We start from the raw sequence: 20,150 nt of genomic DNA, 5'->3' as shown, positions 1-20,150 counted from the left end.
TTTTTGTATTTTTAATAGAGACGGAGTTTCACCATGGTCTCGATCTCCTGACCTCGTGATCCACCTGCCTCGGCCTCCCAAAGTGCTGGGATTACAAGCGTGAGCCACCGCGCCCGGCCACAGTGGAGCCTTCTATTACACCATCTTGCTCTGTTCCCCCATCCCACCACCATGATCACTTTCTGAGGCAGCCCAATTTATTGTTAGCTAGCTCTTTTTTTTTTTTTTTTTGAGACAGTCTGGCTCAGTTGCCCAGCTGAAGTGCAGTGGTGTGATCTCTAATTGCTGCAGCCTCCGCCTCCCAGGTTCCAGTGATTCTCCTGCCTCAGCCTCCCAAGTAGCTGAGATTACAGACATATGCCACCATGCCCAGCTAATTTTTGTATTTTTAGTGGAGACGGGGTTTCACCATATTGGATAGTCTGGTCTCAAACTCCTGACCTCTGGTGATCCACCCGCCTTGGCCTCCCAAAGTGCTGGGATTACAGGCGTGAGTCACTATGCCTGGCCAGCTAGTTCATATTCTTAGAAACAAATTTCTTATATTGAGCTATATCTTTGTAACTTCTAGTCTCTGAAGCTGTACAGAAAAAAGTCATATTCTTTGTCCATGTTTACTTATCTAGTTCCTTTAATTATTCCTGTCAATGAATTACTGTTTATTATGAGTTTATTATGTCTTAGGCATAGGCTTAAGATCTTTATATGCATTTAATTCTCACAACATTCCTAAAACATATACACTATTTATATCTCCATATTACAGATAGGAACATGAAGATAAATTACATAACTTGCCAAATTCACATGGCTAATAAGCTGCAGAGATGGTATATGAACTCAGGCCTGATTGATGGCAGAGCCTATACTCTAATTAAGTGAATCAGCTTCCTTCAAATTTCCTCATTCTCCTCTTGCTATGGTTTAAATGTGTCCCCCAAAAGTTCACGTGTTGGAAACTTAATGCCTCTGTCCTCATGAATGAATTAATGGGTTAATGAGGGCTGTGCCCTCATGATTGGATCAATGTCACCATCAAAGAAGTGGGCTCATTATCATTGGAACGGCTTTGTTATAAAAGCAAGCTCTCTCTGACTGTCTTGCCCTCTCACCATGTGATGCTTTCCACCATGTTATCACTCAGCAAGAAGGCCCTTACAAGATGTCAGCACTATGCTCTTGAATTTCCCAGTCTCTAGAACTGTGAGCTAAATAAACCTCTATTCTTTTTTTCATTATTTTTTATTTTATTTTATTTTTTATTTTTGAGACAGAGTTTTGCTCTTGTTGCCCAGGCTGGAGTGCAATGGCATGATCTTGGCTCATCGCAACCTCTGCCTCCCGGGTTCAAGTGATTCTCCTGCCTCAGCCTCCCGAGTAGCTGGGATTACAGGCATGTGCCACCACACCTGGCTAATTTTGTATTTTTAGTAGAGACAGGGTTTCTCCATGTTGGTCAGGCTGGTCTCGAACTCCCAACCTCAGGTGATCCTCCTGCCTTGGCCTCTCAAAGTGCTGGGATTACAGGTGTGAGCCACCACACCCAATTTTTTTTTTTTTTTTTTTTGAGACAGAGTCTAGCTCCATCGCCCAGCTGGAGTGCAGTGGCTCGATCTCGGCTCACTGTAACCTCTGCCTCCCAGGTTCAAGTGATTCTCCTGCCTCAGCCACCTGAGTCACTAGGATTACAGGCGCCTGCCACCATGCCTGGCTAATTTTTGTATTTTTAGTAGAGATGGGGTTTCACTGTGTTGGCCAGGCTGGTCTCGAACTCCTGACCTCGTGATCCGCCTGCCTTGGCCTCCCGAAGTGCTGGGATTACAAGCATGAGCCACCACGCCTGGCCTAAACCTCTATTCTTTATATATTCTCCAGCCTGTAGTATTCAGTTATAGCAATAAAAAATAGACTAGGATACCTCTGTAGCTATTCTAGTTTATCAATGTCCCTCTTTTTATTTTTATTTTATATGGAACACCTCACAAATTTGTATGTCATCTTTGCACAGACACCTTACTAATCTTCTCTGTATTGTTCCAATTTTTGTGCATGTGCTGCCAAAGTGAGCACTCAAAGTCCCTCTTAAAGTGTGACCCCAGAATTCTATATGTTTGACCAGTGCAGAGTGAAAATTTTATCTCCCATTTCCTAGACATGCTACATTTATTAAAGTATCCTAAAACTGAATTAGCATTTTTGAGCAGCCTCATTTCCCTGTTCAATCTTACACAGCCTGTACTAAACTAAAACTCCTAAGACTTTCTCACATGAAGTAGAAAATGTGCCTGGATATCCTCTTCCTTTCTTTGTTAATCTTCAAGACCTTGGCCAGGCTTCCCTTCATCCATCATTTCTCCCTAAAGAGTCTAGCTCTCAGTGATTGCTACTTCCAAGGAATTTACCTTATACTTTGGTATGCTAGTTGGCACTAGTCATAGTTAGCCTTGCACTGTAATTATCCCAACATAAATATGCCTGACTTCCTGTTCTTTATATATAAATGCCACCCTTTAACATAGCAACAATTTCTGGAGCATCTTTTCTCCTACTGGCTATAAATAAAAAGAGCTGGGAAGAACATACAAGTGAGCCTTTTCACTCCCTGACTGTTTTTGATTTGTATATTAGCAATTATAAACAGGCCGGGCACAGTGGCTCCCAGTACTTTGGGAGGCCAAGGCAGGTAGATCACAAACATGGTGAGACCTCGTCTCTACAAAAAATACAAAAATTAGCTGGGTGTGGTGGCGCACACCTGTAGTCCCAGCTGCTCAGGAGGCTGAGGTGGCAGGATTGTTTAAGCCAGGAAGGCAGAGGTTGCAGTGAACAGAGATCACACCACTGCCCTCCAGCCTGGGCAAAAGAGTGAGACCTTGTCTCAGAAAAAAAAGGAGGGGGCGGCAAAAACATGAATAATCATAGCTAAATTAAAAAGTTTTGTAATAAAATCAAATAAATAAATAAAAACTTGATAATTTCAAATGACTGGGTGAGAAACCACACACAGTAAAGGAGAGAAACTGGCTTGAATCAAGAGGTGAGGTAGTAGCTAAGGAAGAAGGCAGGCTCATTCTTGAGACTTTGGAAAGCTACAGAATGTTACTGGCTCAGCCAAGCGTTCCCAGGGACTGGTCCTAGTAGGGGGTCCACTTCTGCCCATGACTCTTTACATCCTACCTCACCCCAGGAACTCCTTCTATCCACACTTCACTCCACCTTTGAAAAAGGGAAGTCTGCGCTCCTATCATCTAACGGGTGCGGATAGCAAGGGGATGGAGAATCCCAAAGTCCATGGCCATCCAGAAAGATATGCTTCCAGTTTTTTTAAAAACCTTTAATTTTATCAGGTATTTTTTAAAAAATGGTTTCTGAAAGTTTTTTGTTTTTTTTGAGACAGAGTCTTGCTCTGTCGCCAGGCTGGAGTGCAGTGGCACGATCTCGGCTCACTGCAACCTCCGCCTCCCGGGGTCAAGTGATTCTCCTGCCTCAGCCTCCCGAGTAGCTAGGACTACAGGCATGCACTACCACGCCCAGCTAATTTTTGTATTTTTAGTAGAGACCGTGTTTCACCATGTTGGCCAGGATGGTCTCCATCTCCTGACCTCATGATCCGCCCGCCTCGGCCTCCCAAAGTGCTGGGATTACAGGCGCGAGCCACCACGCCCGGCTGAAAGTTTTTGCATTAGACCTTTGGACAGCTAAAAATGAGTTTGAAATCCAAGGAGAATAAACCAAATATACTTAAAGTTTTTGAAAGCTGCAAAAAGAAACACACACAACATAAAGTTAGTTTTCAAAGAATGAGCTTATTAATAAGGAGAAGGAAAAAAATGAAGTGGAATTCAGTAAGAGGTAAAGTTTAGCAAAGTGAGCACTGACTGAAGTAACATTTTTTTTCTTTTAAATGAACCTAACATTGTGAACATATCCAGGAAAAATAAAACAAAACCAATAATTCAAAATGCATTTTTCCCAAAGAAATGCATAGCAATTCTAATCTCAGTATTAATACAGCACTATGCTTCAGGTAATTTTGAGGCAGTATTTTTAAATTAAGCACCAAAATAAAAGTTGTACTACTTACAGATCTGCATAAAGCACAATAGGGCAAGGTTCTTCCTTAAAAATTCATTCATCCCTTCATTCATTCATCAACAATAACATGCCAAACCCTGTGATTTGTGTTGAGATCCCTCTCCTTAAGCACGTCAAAGTGGAGAAGAAAGACAACAAAGAAAATAAAAGTACATTGTGTTATAACATACTTTGTGCTTATGACATCCTGCTCTTCTGCTTTTCCTCCTGCCTTACCAGTCATACTTACACTACCTGCTGGTTGACTTTTCTCCACACATCCAACCTTTTGCCCTAGGCCTTGGCCCTTCTCAGTTCACTTGCTCACTTGCGCTCTCTCCTGTGTTCTCTCTTGCCTAACTCTCGCTCCTGCTCTCTGTGCGATTCCAACAATTCCCTATAGCTTTAAAAATCATCTACATGCTGCTGACTCCCAAATTTTTACATCTCCAGCCTAGACTTCTTCTCTTATATATCCAACTGCTATTAATGTATTTCCCTTTAAATGTTACACAGGCACTTAAGTTCCAAAAGAGAATTATTGCTTTTTACCCCCCACCTCCTGGACTTCCTCAATTCTCTATAAATGGTACTACTAAGCACCTAGCTACCAAAGCTAACCCAACAGCCAATCCTACTGATTCTGCCTCTGACACACATCTCTTGTAAACCTACTTTCTTCCTCCACTGTCTCCAGCCTTATCCAAACCACCATAAGTTCTCATCTATGCTACTGTAGTGGCATCCTCCCTGGTCTCTTTGTGTCCCCCTATTCCTGCCCTCTTCCTCTCCACCTCAGTCTATTCTTAATAGCCAGAGTGATATCTTTTAAATGTAAATCAGGTTTCATGTCACTTCCTTGTTTGAAACATTTCAGTAGTTTCCACTGGACTTAAAAATAAAATCTGAATTCTTTGTCATGGCCGACAAGGCCCTACACTATCTGCTCCCACCTCCCTCTCCATCTTCACCTGATACTACCCTTCCCCAGGTTCATGATACTCTAGAGATGTTGGTCTTTGTCAGTTCCTAGAATGTACTGAAAGCATTCATATTTCAGGGATTTCATGCTTGCTATCCCCTTTGCTAGAGAGCTTTTCTCATGTTTACTTAGATGACAGTCTTCTTCTCATTCTCTGGATCTCTACTTACGTATTACCTCCACAGGCCTTTCCTGTGGTGCTCCTGGGATATGTTCTCTCTATCCCACTGTCTTATTTCTTTTCTTTTCCTTTTTTTTTTTTTTTTTTTGAGATAGAGTCTTGCTCCGTCACCCAGGCTGGAGTGCAGTGGCACGATCTTGGCTCACTGCAACCTCTGCCTCCCAGGTTCAAGTGGTTCTCCTGCCTCAGCCTCCCAAGTAGCTGGGACTAGAGGTGCCCGCCACCATGCCTGGCTAATTTTTTGTATTTTTTTTAGTAGAGACGGGGTTTCACTGTGTTAGCCAGGATGGTCTTGATCTCCTGACCTTGTGATCTGCCCGCCTCAGCCTCCCAAAGTGCTGGGATTACAGGAGTGAGCCACCGTGCCCGGCCCCACTGTCTTATTTCTTCGTAGCATCTATCATCATCTAAAAGGTTAACATGCCTTTTTTGTTTTTTACATGTTTACTACCTGTTTCCTCTCACTAGCATACAAACAACTTAAAGATACAATCCTTTCTGTTGTGTTTTCTTTTTTCTTTTTTTTTGAGATGGAGTCTCACTCTGTTGCCAGGCTGCAGTGCAATGGCTCGATCTCAGTTCACTGCAACCTCCACCTCCCCGGTTCAAGCTATTCTCATGTCTCAGCCTCCCGAGTAGCTGGGATTACAGATGCCCGCCAACACGCCTGGCTAATTTTTGTATTTTTAGTAGAGACAGGGTTTCGCCATGTTGGTCAGGTTGGCCTCGTACTCCTGACCTCAGGTGATTCACCTGCCTCAGCCTCCCAAAGTGCTGGGATTACAGGTGTAAGCCACTGTCTGTTGTGTTTTCTATGGTCTCCTCAGTAACAAGTATCTGTGTAACAGCAGATACTTACTATCTGCTAAATAAACTGTTGTGAGAGAAATGCGTACATGAAAGGGATTAGGAGAAGGCTTTCTAGAGGAGGTGATCCATAAACTAAACCTGGAAGAACTAGGATAAGTATTCGGGCAGACAGTGCAGTGAGGGAAATTGCAGAGCACATCTCTGAGCTGTGAAAAATATAGTATATTTGTGAAACTGCAAGTAGTTCAACATGATAATGCAAGATAATGAAAAGTTATGGAGTAAAAACAATCACGCCTGTAATTCCAGCACTTTGGGAGGCCAAGGCAGATGGATCACTTAAGCCCAGGAATTTGAGACCAGTCTGGGCAACATGGCGAAACTGTGTCTCTTCAAAAATACAAAAAATTAGCCAGGTGTGGTGGTGTATGCCTGTAGTCCCAGCCACTTGAGAGGCTGAGATGGGAGGATCATGAGAGTCCAGGAGGTCGAGGCTCCAGTGAGCTGAGATCGTGCCACTATACTCCAGCCTGGGTGACAGAGCAAGACCCTGTCTCAAAAAGAAAAAAAAAAAAAAAGGAACAATGTATAATTCCTAGAGAACTCCCTTCTCTACTCTAAATCTACTGAAACACTGAATAGAATCTTAGGAATGAAGGAGGAATGCATCTCTCCCCCACCTTTTTTTTTTTTTTTTGAGATGGAGCCTCGTTCTGTCACCCAGGCTGGAGTGCAGTGGTGCGATCTCAGCTCACTGCAACCTCCCCATCCCAGGTTCAAGAGATTCTCCTGCCTCCGCCTCCTGAGTAGCTGGGATTACAGGCACCTGCCACCACGCCCAGCTAATTTTTTGTATTTTTAGTAGAGATGGGTTTCACCACGTTGGCCAGGCTGGTCTCAAACTCCTGACCTCAGGTAACCCATCCACCTCAGCCTCCGAAAGTGGTAGGATTACAGCTGTGAGCCACTGCACCCGACCTCTCTTTTTCTTTTAAGACTGTTTTTGTTTGCTTGTTTGAGATAGGGTCTCATTCCATTGCTCATTGCTGGGAGTGCAGTGATGTCATCACAGCTCACATACTACAGCTTTGACCTCCTGGGCTCAACCAATACTCCTGCCTTTGCCTCCCGAGTAGTTAGGACCACAGGCATGCCCCACCACACCTGGCTAATTTTTTTTTTTTTTTTTTTGTAGCGATGAGGGTCTTACTACCTCGCTCAGACTCATCTCAAATTCCTGGGCTCAAGCAATCCTCCCACTGTGGCCTCCCAAAATGCTGAGATTACAGGCATGTAATCTTTTTTTTTTTCTGTCTAAGTCTTGAATACTTAAGCATCTCTAATAGTACATGTGCTGATATTAGTTTATATACCCTATAAATGTATAATTTAAATATGAGTAAATTATTGCTGAATTAATACAAATGTAAATCTAGAGAAGTTATATGATTAATAGACCTGTTTAATTGTAAGGAAAGTAAAATTAGCAAAAATTAAAATCATTACATTGGCAACCATACTAAGCTGCAAAAACATGTTTTTAAATAAGGCTGACCAAGAAAGGAAAGAGAATGTAGAAAGGGAAACAGAAATCCACCAGAGAGAAAATCCTCATTTTATAGTTTAAATGTTGGCTTGGAATTTTGTAAATGAAATCCATGTATTTTTCTTTTTATTTATCCCTAGAAACCAGCAGAATCAGGTGTCTAGGAAATTCTCAGTAACTGTCTAATTGAACTGAACCAACCTCATCACAGCCTTTGGCAGCAGGTACCCAAATTAGTTTTAATTTCCACTAAATTGCGGGGGGGGGGCGGTGAGTAGGATGTTGAACTCTGTTTCCTTTTGTAGCAAAAAAATTTCAAATATAAGTAGTTTCAAGATATTTTATTAAGTATTTGTTCAAATTGTAGAGGTTCAGTTATTTGATTTTACTTTCAGGGACAAGTATGGTTATAATATACTGAGAGGAGGAATAGTGTGATGCTTAAAGAATGTGAACTTTAGAACCAGACCAACCCGGTCCAAATCCCAGCTGTGCAACCTTAGGCAAATTACTTAACTCCTCTATACCTCAGTTTACTCATCTAAAAAATGGAGCTAACAACAGTACCTACCTTATAGGATTGTTGTAAGAAGTATAGGCGATAAGAACAATGTCAGTGTACAGTGTATAATATTTGCTACCATTACAATTACTTTTCAATTGTTTTTCTAATTAACTTGAAAATAGTATTTTACCCATGAACAACCTCCACAGTTAAAACTTTTTATGAGAATATGAACACTAATCATTTTACTTGAATTCCAAGCCAGAATTATCTACTAATATGCTACTTACACTAACTGATTAATTTTCTGCTGCTGCTCCTTGGATCTTCTGTATTTTAGCAGCTTACTTTGTGTTGGTGTATCAACGCCTATGTTTTCTGGGAGATGGACAATGGGCGGTAACTTCAAGTTCAGAGCTTCCTTTTCTGCTGCAATAGCAGCTTTGTTTGCATCTGACATCTTGATCTCCTAAAGATTAAAATAGTCTGTACTCTGAGGAGAAAAAGTCCATAAAGCCATTATTATGTCATCAGGCCTCGATATATTCATAACATATCTAACATATCAATACCAAAAATAAAATTCTAGACACTTTTGGATCTTCCTCCCAAGTATGGTATTAGTCTAAAGAATGACAGTTGAGGTAAGTTGGCAGGGATTCCTGTTAGAACTCTAAAACCCACTTATGAAGCAATGAGCCAGTCAGTTCCCCTTCAGGGCTTGTTTCCTAATGGATGAAACTAAGGAGTTTAATTAGATGCTCTATAAATATCCCTACAGCTGTAGCATTCTGGGTTCAAAATTTTCCCGAGACGCAAACCACCACCACCACCACAATAACAAATTCAGTTGTTGAGGGATGATCCCCTTCCCAGTAAGAGCTGATATTTAACATCGTTAATGGTTTTTTTTTGTTTTTTTTTTTTGTTTGTTTTTTTGAGACAGTCTTGCTCTGTCGCCCAGGCTGGAGTGCAATGGCGCGATCTTGGCTCACTGCAACCTCTGCCTCCCAGGTTCAAGTGGTTCTCCTGCTTCAGCCTCCCAAGTAGCCAGGACTACAGGCGCGCAACCACGCCCGGCTACTTTTTTGTATTTTTAGTAGAGATAAGGTGTCACCATGTTGGCCAGGCTGGTCTCGAACTCCTGACCTCAGATGATTTCCTGCCTCGGCCCCCCAAAGTCCTGGGATTACAGGCGTGAGCCACCACCCCAGCCAATCATTAATATTTTTAAACATCAATATGATATCTTAGTCTTGCTGCCTTCCAAGAAAGTGATGCTATGATCAAGCAAAAAATAGGCATACTTGATGCATGGCAAATCTAAAACGTCATGTAAATGCTCAAAAATTTTACTGTGGGCCAGGCGCAATGGCTCACGCCTGTAATCCCAGCACTTTGGGAAGCCGAGGCGGGCGGATCACCTGAGGTCGGGAGTTCGAGCCCAGCCTGGCCAACATGGTGAAACCCCATCTCTACTAAAAATACAAAAATTAGCCGGGCGTGGTGGCAGGCGCCTGTAATCCCAGCTACTCAGGAGGCTGTGAGGCACAAGAATCGCTTGAACCTGGGAGGCAGAGGTTGCAGGGAGCTGAGATGTCGCTACCGCACTCCAGCCTGGGCGATAAAGCGAGACTCCGTCTCAAAAAAAAAAAAAAAAAAATTGTACTGTGATAACAACTATATTTGCCATGAATGCCTACAGGATTTGGAGATTCCTGCCTTGAAAGAGTGTTTAAGTTGGCACCCAAATCGCGATACCTGCCCTAGGAGGGAAAGGAAGAGAAAAGGAGAGAACAAGTACCTGATTGTTTCTCACTACTTCCCCGCTGCGCAGACGCCAGAGAGAGAGAGAGACAGTCAGAGCCTCTCCTCAGGTGAAAGGAAGGGGGATAACGAGGGAGAAACCTCCGGAACGCCACCGGCTCTCAAACGAGTAGCTGGAGAAGGGCGGTCGCTGACCGGTTGGAAACAACGTCGTCGCCATGGAAACTGTGGCGGCCCCAGCCGGAGGGGCTGGGTGAAGGTTGCCTGGAGAGGCAGTTGCCAAGCTGCAAAGGATTAGGATTACCTGTCACAACAATAATTCGTTACTCAAGTAAATGGGGTGTGAGGTTTTTTTTGTTTGTTTTGTTTTTTAACCTAACTGCCTTTCCTTGGAAGGGGACCAGGAAATCAGAATTTTCAAATTGTGGAAAACTGCAAGACTGGAAATTTAGATCTGTTGGAAAATAGATTTATGGAAACACTCTCAGCAAGAGAATCAAGTCTTCAAGTGTCCCCTAGTGACATCCTGTAAATATTGTAACTAATCAGCAATATAATTTATCTTGCTTCTAGATTTGCTATTTGTTGACACAGCACTTCCAGAAATTCTTTGGCAAAATCAAACAGGTTAAGGTGTGTGAATTTAGTGAGTATGCTGGGAGAAAGATGTGAAATTTTGCTGTTTGAAGCTGTACAATGCATACTACATCTAAATGATAATAGCCTACAAGAACACTATGTGCCAAAATTAAATTAGGGAAGTGAATAAATTCTGCCGGTGTGTTAACAGCATACTCATTCAACAAATATCTGAGCACCTTCTATGTGCCAGTTGCTACGTAATTTTTTTTTGTTGTTTTAAAGAGAGTACAGCCTACACTATTGTGTCTGGTACACAGTAGGTGCTCTAAAATGTCATTTAAGTGAGTGAATGAACAAGTAAAACTTCCTGGTAGTTTGTAAAAGCAAATTATCTTTCTGTAGAAAATAAAATACTTGTATAAATAATGTGACTTTTTTTTTTTTTTTGAGACAGAGTTTTGCTCTTGTTGCCCAGGCTGGAGTGCTCACCACAACCTCCACCTCCCAGGTTCAAGCGATTGTCCTGCCTCAGCCTCCCAGCCTCCCAAGTAGTTGGGATTACAGGCATGCACCACCAAACCCGGCTAAACTTTTTTTTTTTTTAGTAGAGACGGGGTTTCTCCATGTTGGTCAGGCTGGTCTTGAACTCCTGATCTCCAGTGATCCGCCCACCTTGGCCTCCCAAAGTGCTGGGATTACAGGCATGAACCACTGCACCATGCCACCTTTTCTCTTTTAAACTCTAGTCCTATGACAGATTAGACAGTTTTTTTTTAATGTCAATTTGTTAGGGTTTATTTTTTAGAGACAGGGCTCTCGCTCTGTCACCCAGGCTGGAGTGCAGCTGGAATGCAGCGGCACCATCACAGTGAAAGGAGTCAGCTAGCTTTTGCCTTAGGTAGATAGCAAGGGAAGGGTCCCCAGAGAACCCCTAGCCCATGGGTCAGTGCCTCATCCCCACATAACATAAAAAGCAGCCTGGGAAAAAATGTAAGTTGCAGGCACCAATAAGGGGACTAGCACAGGGTGTTGTGCCTGGAGACATGCCCACGGCTCCACAGATAGAAAAACCTCCGGCTCATTTGGACAAAAACTTGCACAGACCTCCTCCTCACTGACATAAAGGAACAAAGAAATGCCTTTGTCCTTTGTGTAGTCAGTGGGCTCCCAGGAAAAAAAAAGTTTCTTTTCCTTTTGTGGGTATGGGCACAGTGGGTTCCAGTAGGTTCCGGTGGCCACTCTACTTTCTCCTTTATTTGGATTGTAAATCCGGCTTCTAGGAATCATCACTTCAGCACCTGATTGGTCCTGGGCCAAGGTCCAGGGCCAAACTTTCGCTTCAGTTCCTGATAGGCCCCAGGGCAAGCTAAGCAGCATCTATGAATTATCATTTCAGCTCCTGATTAGTACCAGGTCAAGCCCCAGGGTAGGGGGGTGGGGGGACGAAGCACATTCCTTCCTCTTCCCAGTCCATAAACACCCTGGACCCCAGCCTCATAGGGGGCACCCCGTTCAGGTCCCCCTCTCTGCTGGCAGAGAGCTTTCTTACTTTCACTTATTAAACGTTCGTTCTAAACTAACCTTTGGGTCTGTGCTCCTTAATCATCTTGGAGGTAGGACAAATAACTCCAGGTGTTATCTCAGACAACGAGAAACTGTTACATCTTGGTGCATTGCTGAGACTACAGCAATAGCTCACTGCATCCTCAAACTCCTGGGCTCAAGGGATCCTCCCACCTTAGCCTCCTGAGTAGCTGAGACTACAGGCACACACCACGACATCGGCTAATTTTTAAAAATATTTTGTTGGGACAGTGTCTTACTATGTTGCACAGGCTTGCCTCAAACTAGTGGACTCAAGCAATCCTTCTCCTTCAGCTTCCTAAAAGTGTTGGGATTATAGGCATGAGCCACCGTATCTGGCCTGAATGTCAATTTGGTTAGGCCAAACTAGAAGGACTAAAGAGAAGGCAGCAGTCTTGTGTATGATTTACCCACCTTCTCCCAGTCATTAATCAAACGCTAATCTAGGGCTGCTGTGAGGAGATTACAGATCAATTCAAGTCCCTGGTCAATTGACATTGGTCTAAGGAGATTATCCTGGGTGAGCCTGACTCAATCAGTAGAAATCCTTTTAAAAAGATTTAGGCCTGGCAAAGTGGATCAACCCTGTAATCCCATGCACCTTAGGAGGCCGAGCCAGGCAGACTGCTTGAGGGAGTTTGAGACCAGCCTGGGCAACATGGTGTAACTCTGTCTCTATTTTAAAAAATTAAAAATTAAAAAAATAATAATAAAGAGATGGGCATGCCCTGAGTCAAACTCCAAACAGCAGCTGGGTCTACAACTGCTCTCCATTTTCTGGTTCTTCCCTTCCTGACAGTCTGCCCTACAGACCTTGGACTTGCTTAACCAGCCCCCTCCATCGCATAAGTCAATTCTTTGTTAAAAAAAATATATATAGGCCGGGCACGGTGGCTCACGCTTGTAATCCCAGCACTTTGGGAGGCCGAGGCGGGCGGATCACGAGGTCAGGAGATCGAGACCACGATGAAACCCCGTCTCTACTAAAAATACAAAAAAAATTAGCCGGGCATGGTGGTGGACGCCTGTAGTCCCAGCTACTCGGAGAGGCTGAGGCAGGAGAATGGCGTGAACCCGGGAGGCGGAGCTTGCAGTGAGCCGAGATCATGCCACTGCACTCCAGCCTGGGCGACAGAGCAAGACTCCGTCTCAAAAAAAAAAAAAAAAAAAAAAAAAAAATATATATATATATATATATATATATGTATAGACATACACACACATATATATGTATAGACATACACACACACATATATAGATATAGATACAGATATAGATGATATATATTATATCTTACTGGTTCTGCTTCCCACTTTGAACCCTGACTGATACAATGTACGTCCCTTTTTTTTTTTACTTTAAAAAAAAATTTTATTATACAGACAAAGTCTCACTGTGTCGGCCAGGTTGGTCTTGAACTCCTGGCCTCAAGCAATCCTCCTACCTTGGCCGCTAGATGTGCTAGGATTACAGGTATGGGCCACCATGCCTGGCCAATGTACGTCCTTTTTAATAGCCAATGTTTCCAAAGGTGTGTTCTTGTACAAGAACAGATTCCTCTTGAGCTTATACAAATAAATATATTGCCATAAAACAAGAATACTTATGAATAGTTTCCTAATTCTGGAGATATCAGGTAGAGAGGAAGATATATATTTCAATTTTACTTACAAAATATACCAAAAAGTTACCAAATTGCTATAAAACTACAGATAATGCGGAGAAAAAAAGTTTTCTTAACTCTGAAAGAAAATAGTAATAAAAAGTCAGCAATGTTCCAAGCAAAATGTCATTAAAATCATTTCAGTCCTCATCAGTTCCGTCCCATGTAATTAATTTTTGTTCTACTTGATAAATTAGCAATTTTAAGTCCAGTTTTTACCACTGGAGTTTATAAAGTTCTTATTCAGTCCAACTGAATAATCAACAGAGGCCTGTATTCCAGAGTATGTATCAGAGACTTTTTATCCTTTTCATACGCCTCTTTGAAGACACAATGCTTTAGGATTATATTTGCTTGCAAAGATCATTTAGAAAAAACATTAGAATAAAGCAATTTACTATGAACAACAAGATTTAGAATGGCTATGATGAAAGACCTGGTAAGAGTTTACAACAATGATACGATTGACAAGGAAATTTGTTTTTTCTGTAGTCTATAACAAGTTTACATAGTAGCCATAATTATGACTGATAACATATAAAAAGACACATCAGATTTTTAGGAATCTCATATGCTTTTTAAACACATATTAATAACATGTTAATATAAATGTAATGCAAAGGTTTCCTGTATAATTTACGTATCAAATAAGCCTAATATGTCTCTCTTAGGCTTCCAGGGGCCATTCTGGGATAACCTAAGGTTAGTTTGAGGCCGAAAAGACTTAATTTAGAATTTGAAATTTGACTTTGGGAAGGCTGTCAAGTATGTCAAAGGATAAAAACACTCAATTAAAATAGAGAAGGCCAGGCTCAGTGGCTCAAACTTGTAATCCCAGCACTTTGGAAGGCCAAGGTGGAAAGATCACTTGAGCCCTGGAGTTTGAGACCAGACTGGGCAACACTGGGGGACTCTGTCTCTACAGAATATTTCTTAGCCAGGCGTTGGTGGTATGCACTTGTGGGCAGACTGAGGTGGGAGGATCACTTGAGCCTAGGAGGTTGAGGCTGCAGTAAGCCATGACTGCACCACTGCATTCCAGCCTGGGTGACAGAGTGAGACACTGTCTCAAAAATTTTTAAATGAAAACAAACGAGGAAAGTTTTAAGACATTTGATCAAAAGAAGATCACAGGTCACTGTAAAATAACAGTTATTCATTTAGCCAAAGTGAGAATTTAAAAGATTTTACAAAGCAGTGCTCATTTCGGCAGCACATAATACTAAAACTGAAATGATAGAGAAAAGATTACCATGGTGCCTGCATAAGGATGACACACAAATTTGTGAAGCACTCCATAGTTTTTTTTAAAAAAAGATTTTATAAAGCAAAATCCTTCACTTTTTCATAGAGAGAAGACTCAGTTTTCCAAATAATGAAAAGATCTAACAAAGAGAGCAGGGCCGGATGCAGTGGCCTGTGCCCATAATCCCAGGTACTCAGGAGGCCGAGGTGGGAGGATCACTTGAGCTCTGGAGTTCAAGGCTGCAGTGAGCTATTATGGCTGCACCTGTGAATAGCCAATGCACTCCAGCCTGGGCAACAGAGTGAGACTATGTCTATAAAAAATGTTTTTAATTAAAAATTTAATCAGGCCAAGTGCAGTGGGCCACAGCTGTCATCCCAGCCCTTTAGGAGATCGAGGCAGGCAAATCACTTGAGGTCAGGAGTTCGAGACCAGCCTGGCCAACATGGTGAAACCCCATCTCTACCAAAAAATACGAAAATTAGCCGGGCATGTTGGTGCGCACCTGTAGTCCCAGCTACTTGGGAGGCTGATGTGGGAGAGTCGCTTGAACCCAGGAGACGGAGGTTGCAGTGAGCCAAGATCATGCCTGCACTCCAGCCTGGGCAACAGAGTAAGACTCAAAAATTTTTTTTTAAAAATTGTTTAAAGACAGCATGAGGCACACAATCTGTTTCTTTCTCTCTCTCTTCTTTCTTTTGCAATTTACTCAAAAAGTGAACAAAATCTTTTACTATATTTTATTTTATTTTTTGAGACAGGGTCTGGCTCTGTTACCCAGGCTGGAGTGCAATGGCGCAATCTCAGCTCACTGCAACTTCAGCCTCCCAGGCTGAAATCATCCTCCCACCTCAGCCTCCAGAGTAGCTGGGACTACAGGCATGAACCACCATGCCCAGCTAATTGTTGTATTTTTGGTAGAGATAGGGTTTTGCCATGTTGCCCAGGCTGGTCTCAAACTCCTGGGCTTATGCAATCCTTCTGCCTTGGCCTCCCAAAGTGCTGGGATTACAGGTGTGAGCCACCATGCCTGGCTACTATCTTTTATTAATACCACCAGAAAATCATGTTCAAATGAGAGAACCAAATTTAGTTTTGTATCAGTGTATTACTAAAGCAAATTTCAATAAAACTGTAAGGCCAGGCATGGTGGTTCATGCCTGTACTCCCAACACTCTGGGAGGCCAAGGTGGGAAGATCTTTTGAGGCCAGGAGTGCAAGACCAGCCTAGGCAACACAGCTAGCGAGACCCCATCTCTACAAAAAAAAGTTTTTTTAATTAGCCAGGCATGGTGGCACATACCTGTAGTCCTAACCACTTGGGAGACTGAGGCAAGAGGATTGCTTGAGCCCAGAAATTTGAGATTACAAATGAACTATGATGATACCACCATACTCCAGCCTGGGTCACAGATCAAGACCCTGCTTTTAAAAACAAAACAAAACAAAACAAAAACAAAACAAACAAATAATAAATATTAATAATAAAACCTTATAAACAAATAGATCCAGTCTCAGTCAACTTTGACCACATAAGAAATCCATAAGCCTTTTATAACCTCTTACAGTTTTTAAATTTTTTCTCCAACTTTTTATATCCATTTATTTTTGTGTAAATTTTTCCATACATTTATTTCTGTTTTTATTTTTTGAGACAGAGTCTCACTCACTCTGCCACCCAGGCTGGAGTGCAGTGGTGCAATCTTGGCTCACTGCAACTTCCCCCTTCCGGGTTCAAGCGATTCTCCTGCCTCAGCTTCCCAAGCAGCTGGGACTACAGGCACGCACCACAACACCCAGCTAAATTTTTTTTTTTTTTTTGTATTTTTAATAGAGACGGGTTTTCACCATGTTAGCCAGGATAGTCTTGAAGTCCTGACCTCAGGTGATCCACCTGCCCTGGCCTCCCAAGGTGCCATACATTTATTCTAAAACAATCTTTAAATAACCTTTAATTAGCCAAAAGTTTTTCATTTTTTTTTTGTTATTGTTTCAGTGGCTAGAAACACATTTTTTTTTTTTTTTGAGATGGAGTCTCGCTCTGTCGCTGAGGCTGGAGTGCAGTGGCACAATCTCAGCTCACTGCAAGCTCCGCTTCCTGGGTTCACACCATTCTCCTGCCTCAGTCTCCCGAGTAGCTGGGACTACACGCCCAGCTAATTTCTTTTGTATTTTTAGTAGAGATGGGGTTTCACCGTGTTAGCCAGGATGGCCTCGATCTCCTGACCTCGTGATCCATCCACCTCAGTCTCCCAAAGTGCTGGGATTACAGGCGTGAGCCACTGTGCCCAGCCAAAACAAAAATTTTTAAACAAAAGCACATATACTCATGACTTAACTTTTCCTCACTAAAAAGATGTTGTTTTTATCATACTCTGTATACGAAATTAATTAATTAATTAATTAATTATTGAGATGGAGTCTCGCTCTGTCGCCCAGGCTGGAGTGCAGTGGCGTGATCTCGGCTCCCTGCAAGCTCTGCCTCCCGGGTTCACACCATACTCCTGCCTCAGCCTCCCTAGTAGCTGGGACTACAGGCACCCGCCACCACGCCCTGCTAATTTTTTGTATTTTTAGTAGAGACGGGGTTTCACCATGTTAGCCAGGATAGTCTCGATCTCCTGACCTCGTGATCCACCCACCTCGGCCTCCCAAAGTGCTGGGATTACAGGCATTAGCCACCGCGCCCGCCACAAAATTATTTTTTACTTTCAGTAGTTTTAATTACGTATATTAATTTGCATTTTAACTCTTAGTAACCCTAATTTCTAGTGAAAACCCAGGAAGTCGGTAATTTTGAATTGTTTTATATCAGTATTTGCAGACAAGAGCCCCTTAATAATTTCTAAAAAGATATGTTTTCTCAATGTGTTGTTTATTAATGAATCCAAATATATTTAGCTTTCTATATCGTATGAAACAAGACATCAAAAAAATGAAAAAAAAAAACAGAACTTGAGAATAAGTGGGAAAAATGGAAAAAAAGACATCGAAGTATATAAACTTAAGTTTAATAATTAATGTTTCAGTATTTTCACTTAGAAATAACTCAGACATTTTCCTTTTTTTTTTTTTTTAAGAGATGGGGTCTCGGGCCAGGCACGATGGTTCACGCCTGTAATCCCAGCATTCTGGGAGGCTGAGGTGGGCGTATTATGACGTCAAGAGATCGAGACCATCCTGGCTAACACAGTGAAAGCCTGTCTCTACTAAAAAATACAAAAAATTAGCTGGGCGTGGTGGCGGGTGCCTGCAGTCCCAGCTACTCAGGAGGCTGAGGCAGGAGAATGGCGTGAACCCAGGAGGCAGAGCTTGCAATGAGCCGAGATCATGCCACTGCACTCCAGCCTGGGTGACAAAGCAAGACTCCGTCTCAAAAAAAAAAAAAAGAGAAGGGGTCTCACTATGTTGCCCAGGGCTCAAATGATCCTCCCATCTCAGCCTCCCAAAGTGCTGGGATTACAGGCATGAGCCATTGTGCTCAGCCAATGCAGACAATTTATAATTATCTATTACTTCATTTAATACAGCATGACTTTAAGATTTTAAATTACTGAAAAAGTTTTTGAAACTATGACAAGTTTATTTGTAGATGCTTATCCCATTCACACTTATCTAATTTACTTGTTCTTAACAATTGTATTTCATTTGCTTATGGAAAGCAAAACTAGCCATTTATGTTATTTATTTATTTATTTTCATTAAGCCCCTTCCATCCTAGAAAGTTATTTATTTTGAAAAAACAAAGCCACCAGGTATAGTGTCTCACACTGCTAATCTCAGCCCTTTGGGAGGCTGAGGCAGGTGGATCGCTTGAGCCCAGGAGTTTGAGACCAGCTTGGGCAACATAGTGGGATCCCCCATCTCTACAACAAATAAAAAACAATTAGTTGGGTGTAGTGGCGTGTATCTAAAGTAGGAGACCAAGGAGTTCAAGGCTGCAGTGAACTATTATGTTGCCACTGCACTCCAGCCTGGGTGACAGAGTGAGACCCTGTCTTAAAAAAATAAAAAGTGGCTGGGCGTGGTGGCTCATGCCTATAATCCCAGCACTTTGGGAGGCCAAGGCGGGTGGATCACCTGAGGTCAGGAGTTTGAGGCCAGCCTGACCAACATGGAGAAACCCTGTCTCTACTAAAACTACAACATTAGCTGAGTGTGGTGATGCATACCTGTAATCCCTGCTACTCCGGAGGCTGAGGCAGGAGAATCGCTTGAACCCAGGAGGCGGAGGTTTTCAGTGAGCCAAGATCATGCCACTGCACTCCAGCCTGGGCAACAAGAGTGAAACTCCATCTCAAAAAATAAATAAATAAAGAGCAAAGAAAACACAAAACTAACCTAACCCTCCATCAGCCAGTCTCATCTTAACCAAGGCCTTTCAGATATTGGACGCAGGCCCTTTTCCCAATATTCCTTTGTTCTTCTCCAACCCCAGTCGTCCTGTTCCTGCGTATCCATGTGGCATCCAGGACAGCTATGAAGGGCAGAGCCCATCTGTGTCCTGGATTTATATACCAGGTATAGAGCCCAGTACAGAGGATAAAGCTGTGAAGATGATGGTGGAGGTTCCAACCCCTCCCAACATGATAAGGATGCAGAGTTGCGCCAGGGAGGACAGGGCCATACTGCACTCAGCTTTACGTGCAGCTGGTGGTCCAGGTGATACAGACACACATATGTTTCCAGGCTTCACCATGGCCACCTGTCTAGATCTCAGAATCCAGAGGCCCAAAGCCAAAGACAAAAGCTCATATCAAAATGTGTGCAAGGTTTCAGGGGAGCCCAGCAGCCAGACCTCATAGCTTTAACTTATACACAAATCAAGCAAGTATTAAAAATATCACGGAAGCAACAGTTTTATGACTTTAAAACATCTAGCAAAGAAAGCATAGATCTGTCTGACCAACTGATACAGCCAAAATGTCTAAATTAAATTCTGAAGATATTTCTTTTTTTTTTTTCTGAGACAGAGTCTTGCTCTCTCTCCCAGGCTGGAGGGCAGTGGCGCGATCTCGGCTCACTGCAACCTCTGCCTCCCGGGTTCAAAAGATTGTCCTGCCTCGGCCTCCTGAGTAGCTGGGATTACAGGCGCCCGCCACTGCACCCAGCTAATTTTTGTATTTTTAGTAGAGACAGGGTTTCACCATGTTTAGTAGAGATGGAGAAACCCCATCTAAATTTTGTATAATGAAACTCCATCTCTACTA

The 20,150-nt window shown here is 42.6% G+C and overlaps 1 protein-coding gene and 2 non-coding genes across 4 annotated transcripts in view; 1 reads left to right on the top strand and 2 right to left on the bottom strand.

Annotated features, from left to right (window-relative positions):
* Window positions 1–10,050, bottom strand: part of DNAH12 (dynein axonemal heavy chain 12) — a 246,885-nt gene extending 236,835 nt beyond the window's left edge. For both annotated transcript variants that reach the window (XM_030810168.1, XM_030810169.1), the window contains exons 1-2: window positions 9,903–10,050; window positions 8,389–8,591 (exon numbers count right to left, since the gene is read on the bottom strand). In XM_030810168.1, coding sequence (XP_030666028.1) covers window positions 8,389–8,558 — 170 coding nt within the window. In that variant the 5' untranslated portion in view covers window positions 8,559–8,591; window positions 9,903–10,050. The remainder of the gene's footprint in view (window positions 1–8,388; window positions 8,592–9,902) is intronic.
* Window positions 1,964–2,070, bottom strand: LOC115834894. Its single transcript, XR_004029893.1, has one exon. It is a non-coding gene; the product is annotated as a U6 spliceosomal RNA (small nuclear RNA).
* Window positions 10,051–14,891: 4,841 nt separating the features above from the next.
* On the top strand, window positions 14,892–14,999 carry LOC115834892. The gene has a single exon (XR_004029891.1). It is a non-coding gene; the product is annotated as a U6 spliceosomal RNA (small nuclear RNA).
* Window positions 15,000–20,150: the final 5,151 nt, after the last annotated feature.

Source organism: Nomascus leucogenys, chromosome 4 (genome assembly GCF_006542625.1).
Source record: "Nomascus leucogenys isolate Asia chromosome 4, Asia_NLE_v1, whole genome shotgun sequence".
NCBI lineage: Eukaryota > Metazoa > Chordata > Mammalia > Primates > Hylobatidae > Nomascus > Nomascus leucogenys.
Note: the sequence above shows the minus strand (reverse complement) of the source record. Positions and strands in the feature narration are given on the sequence as shown.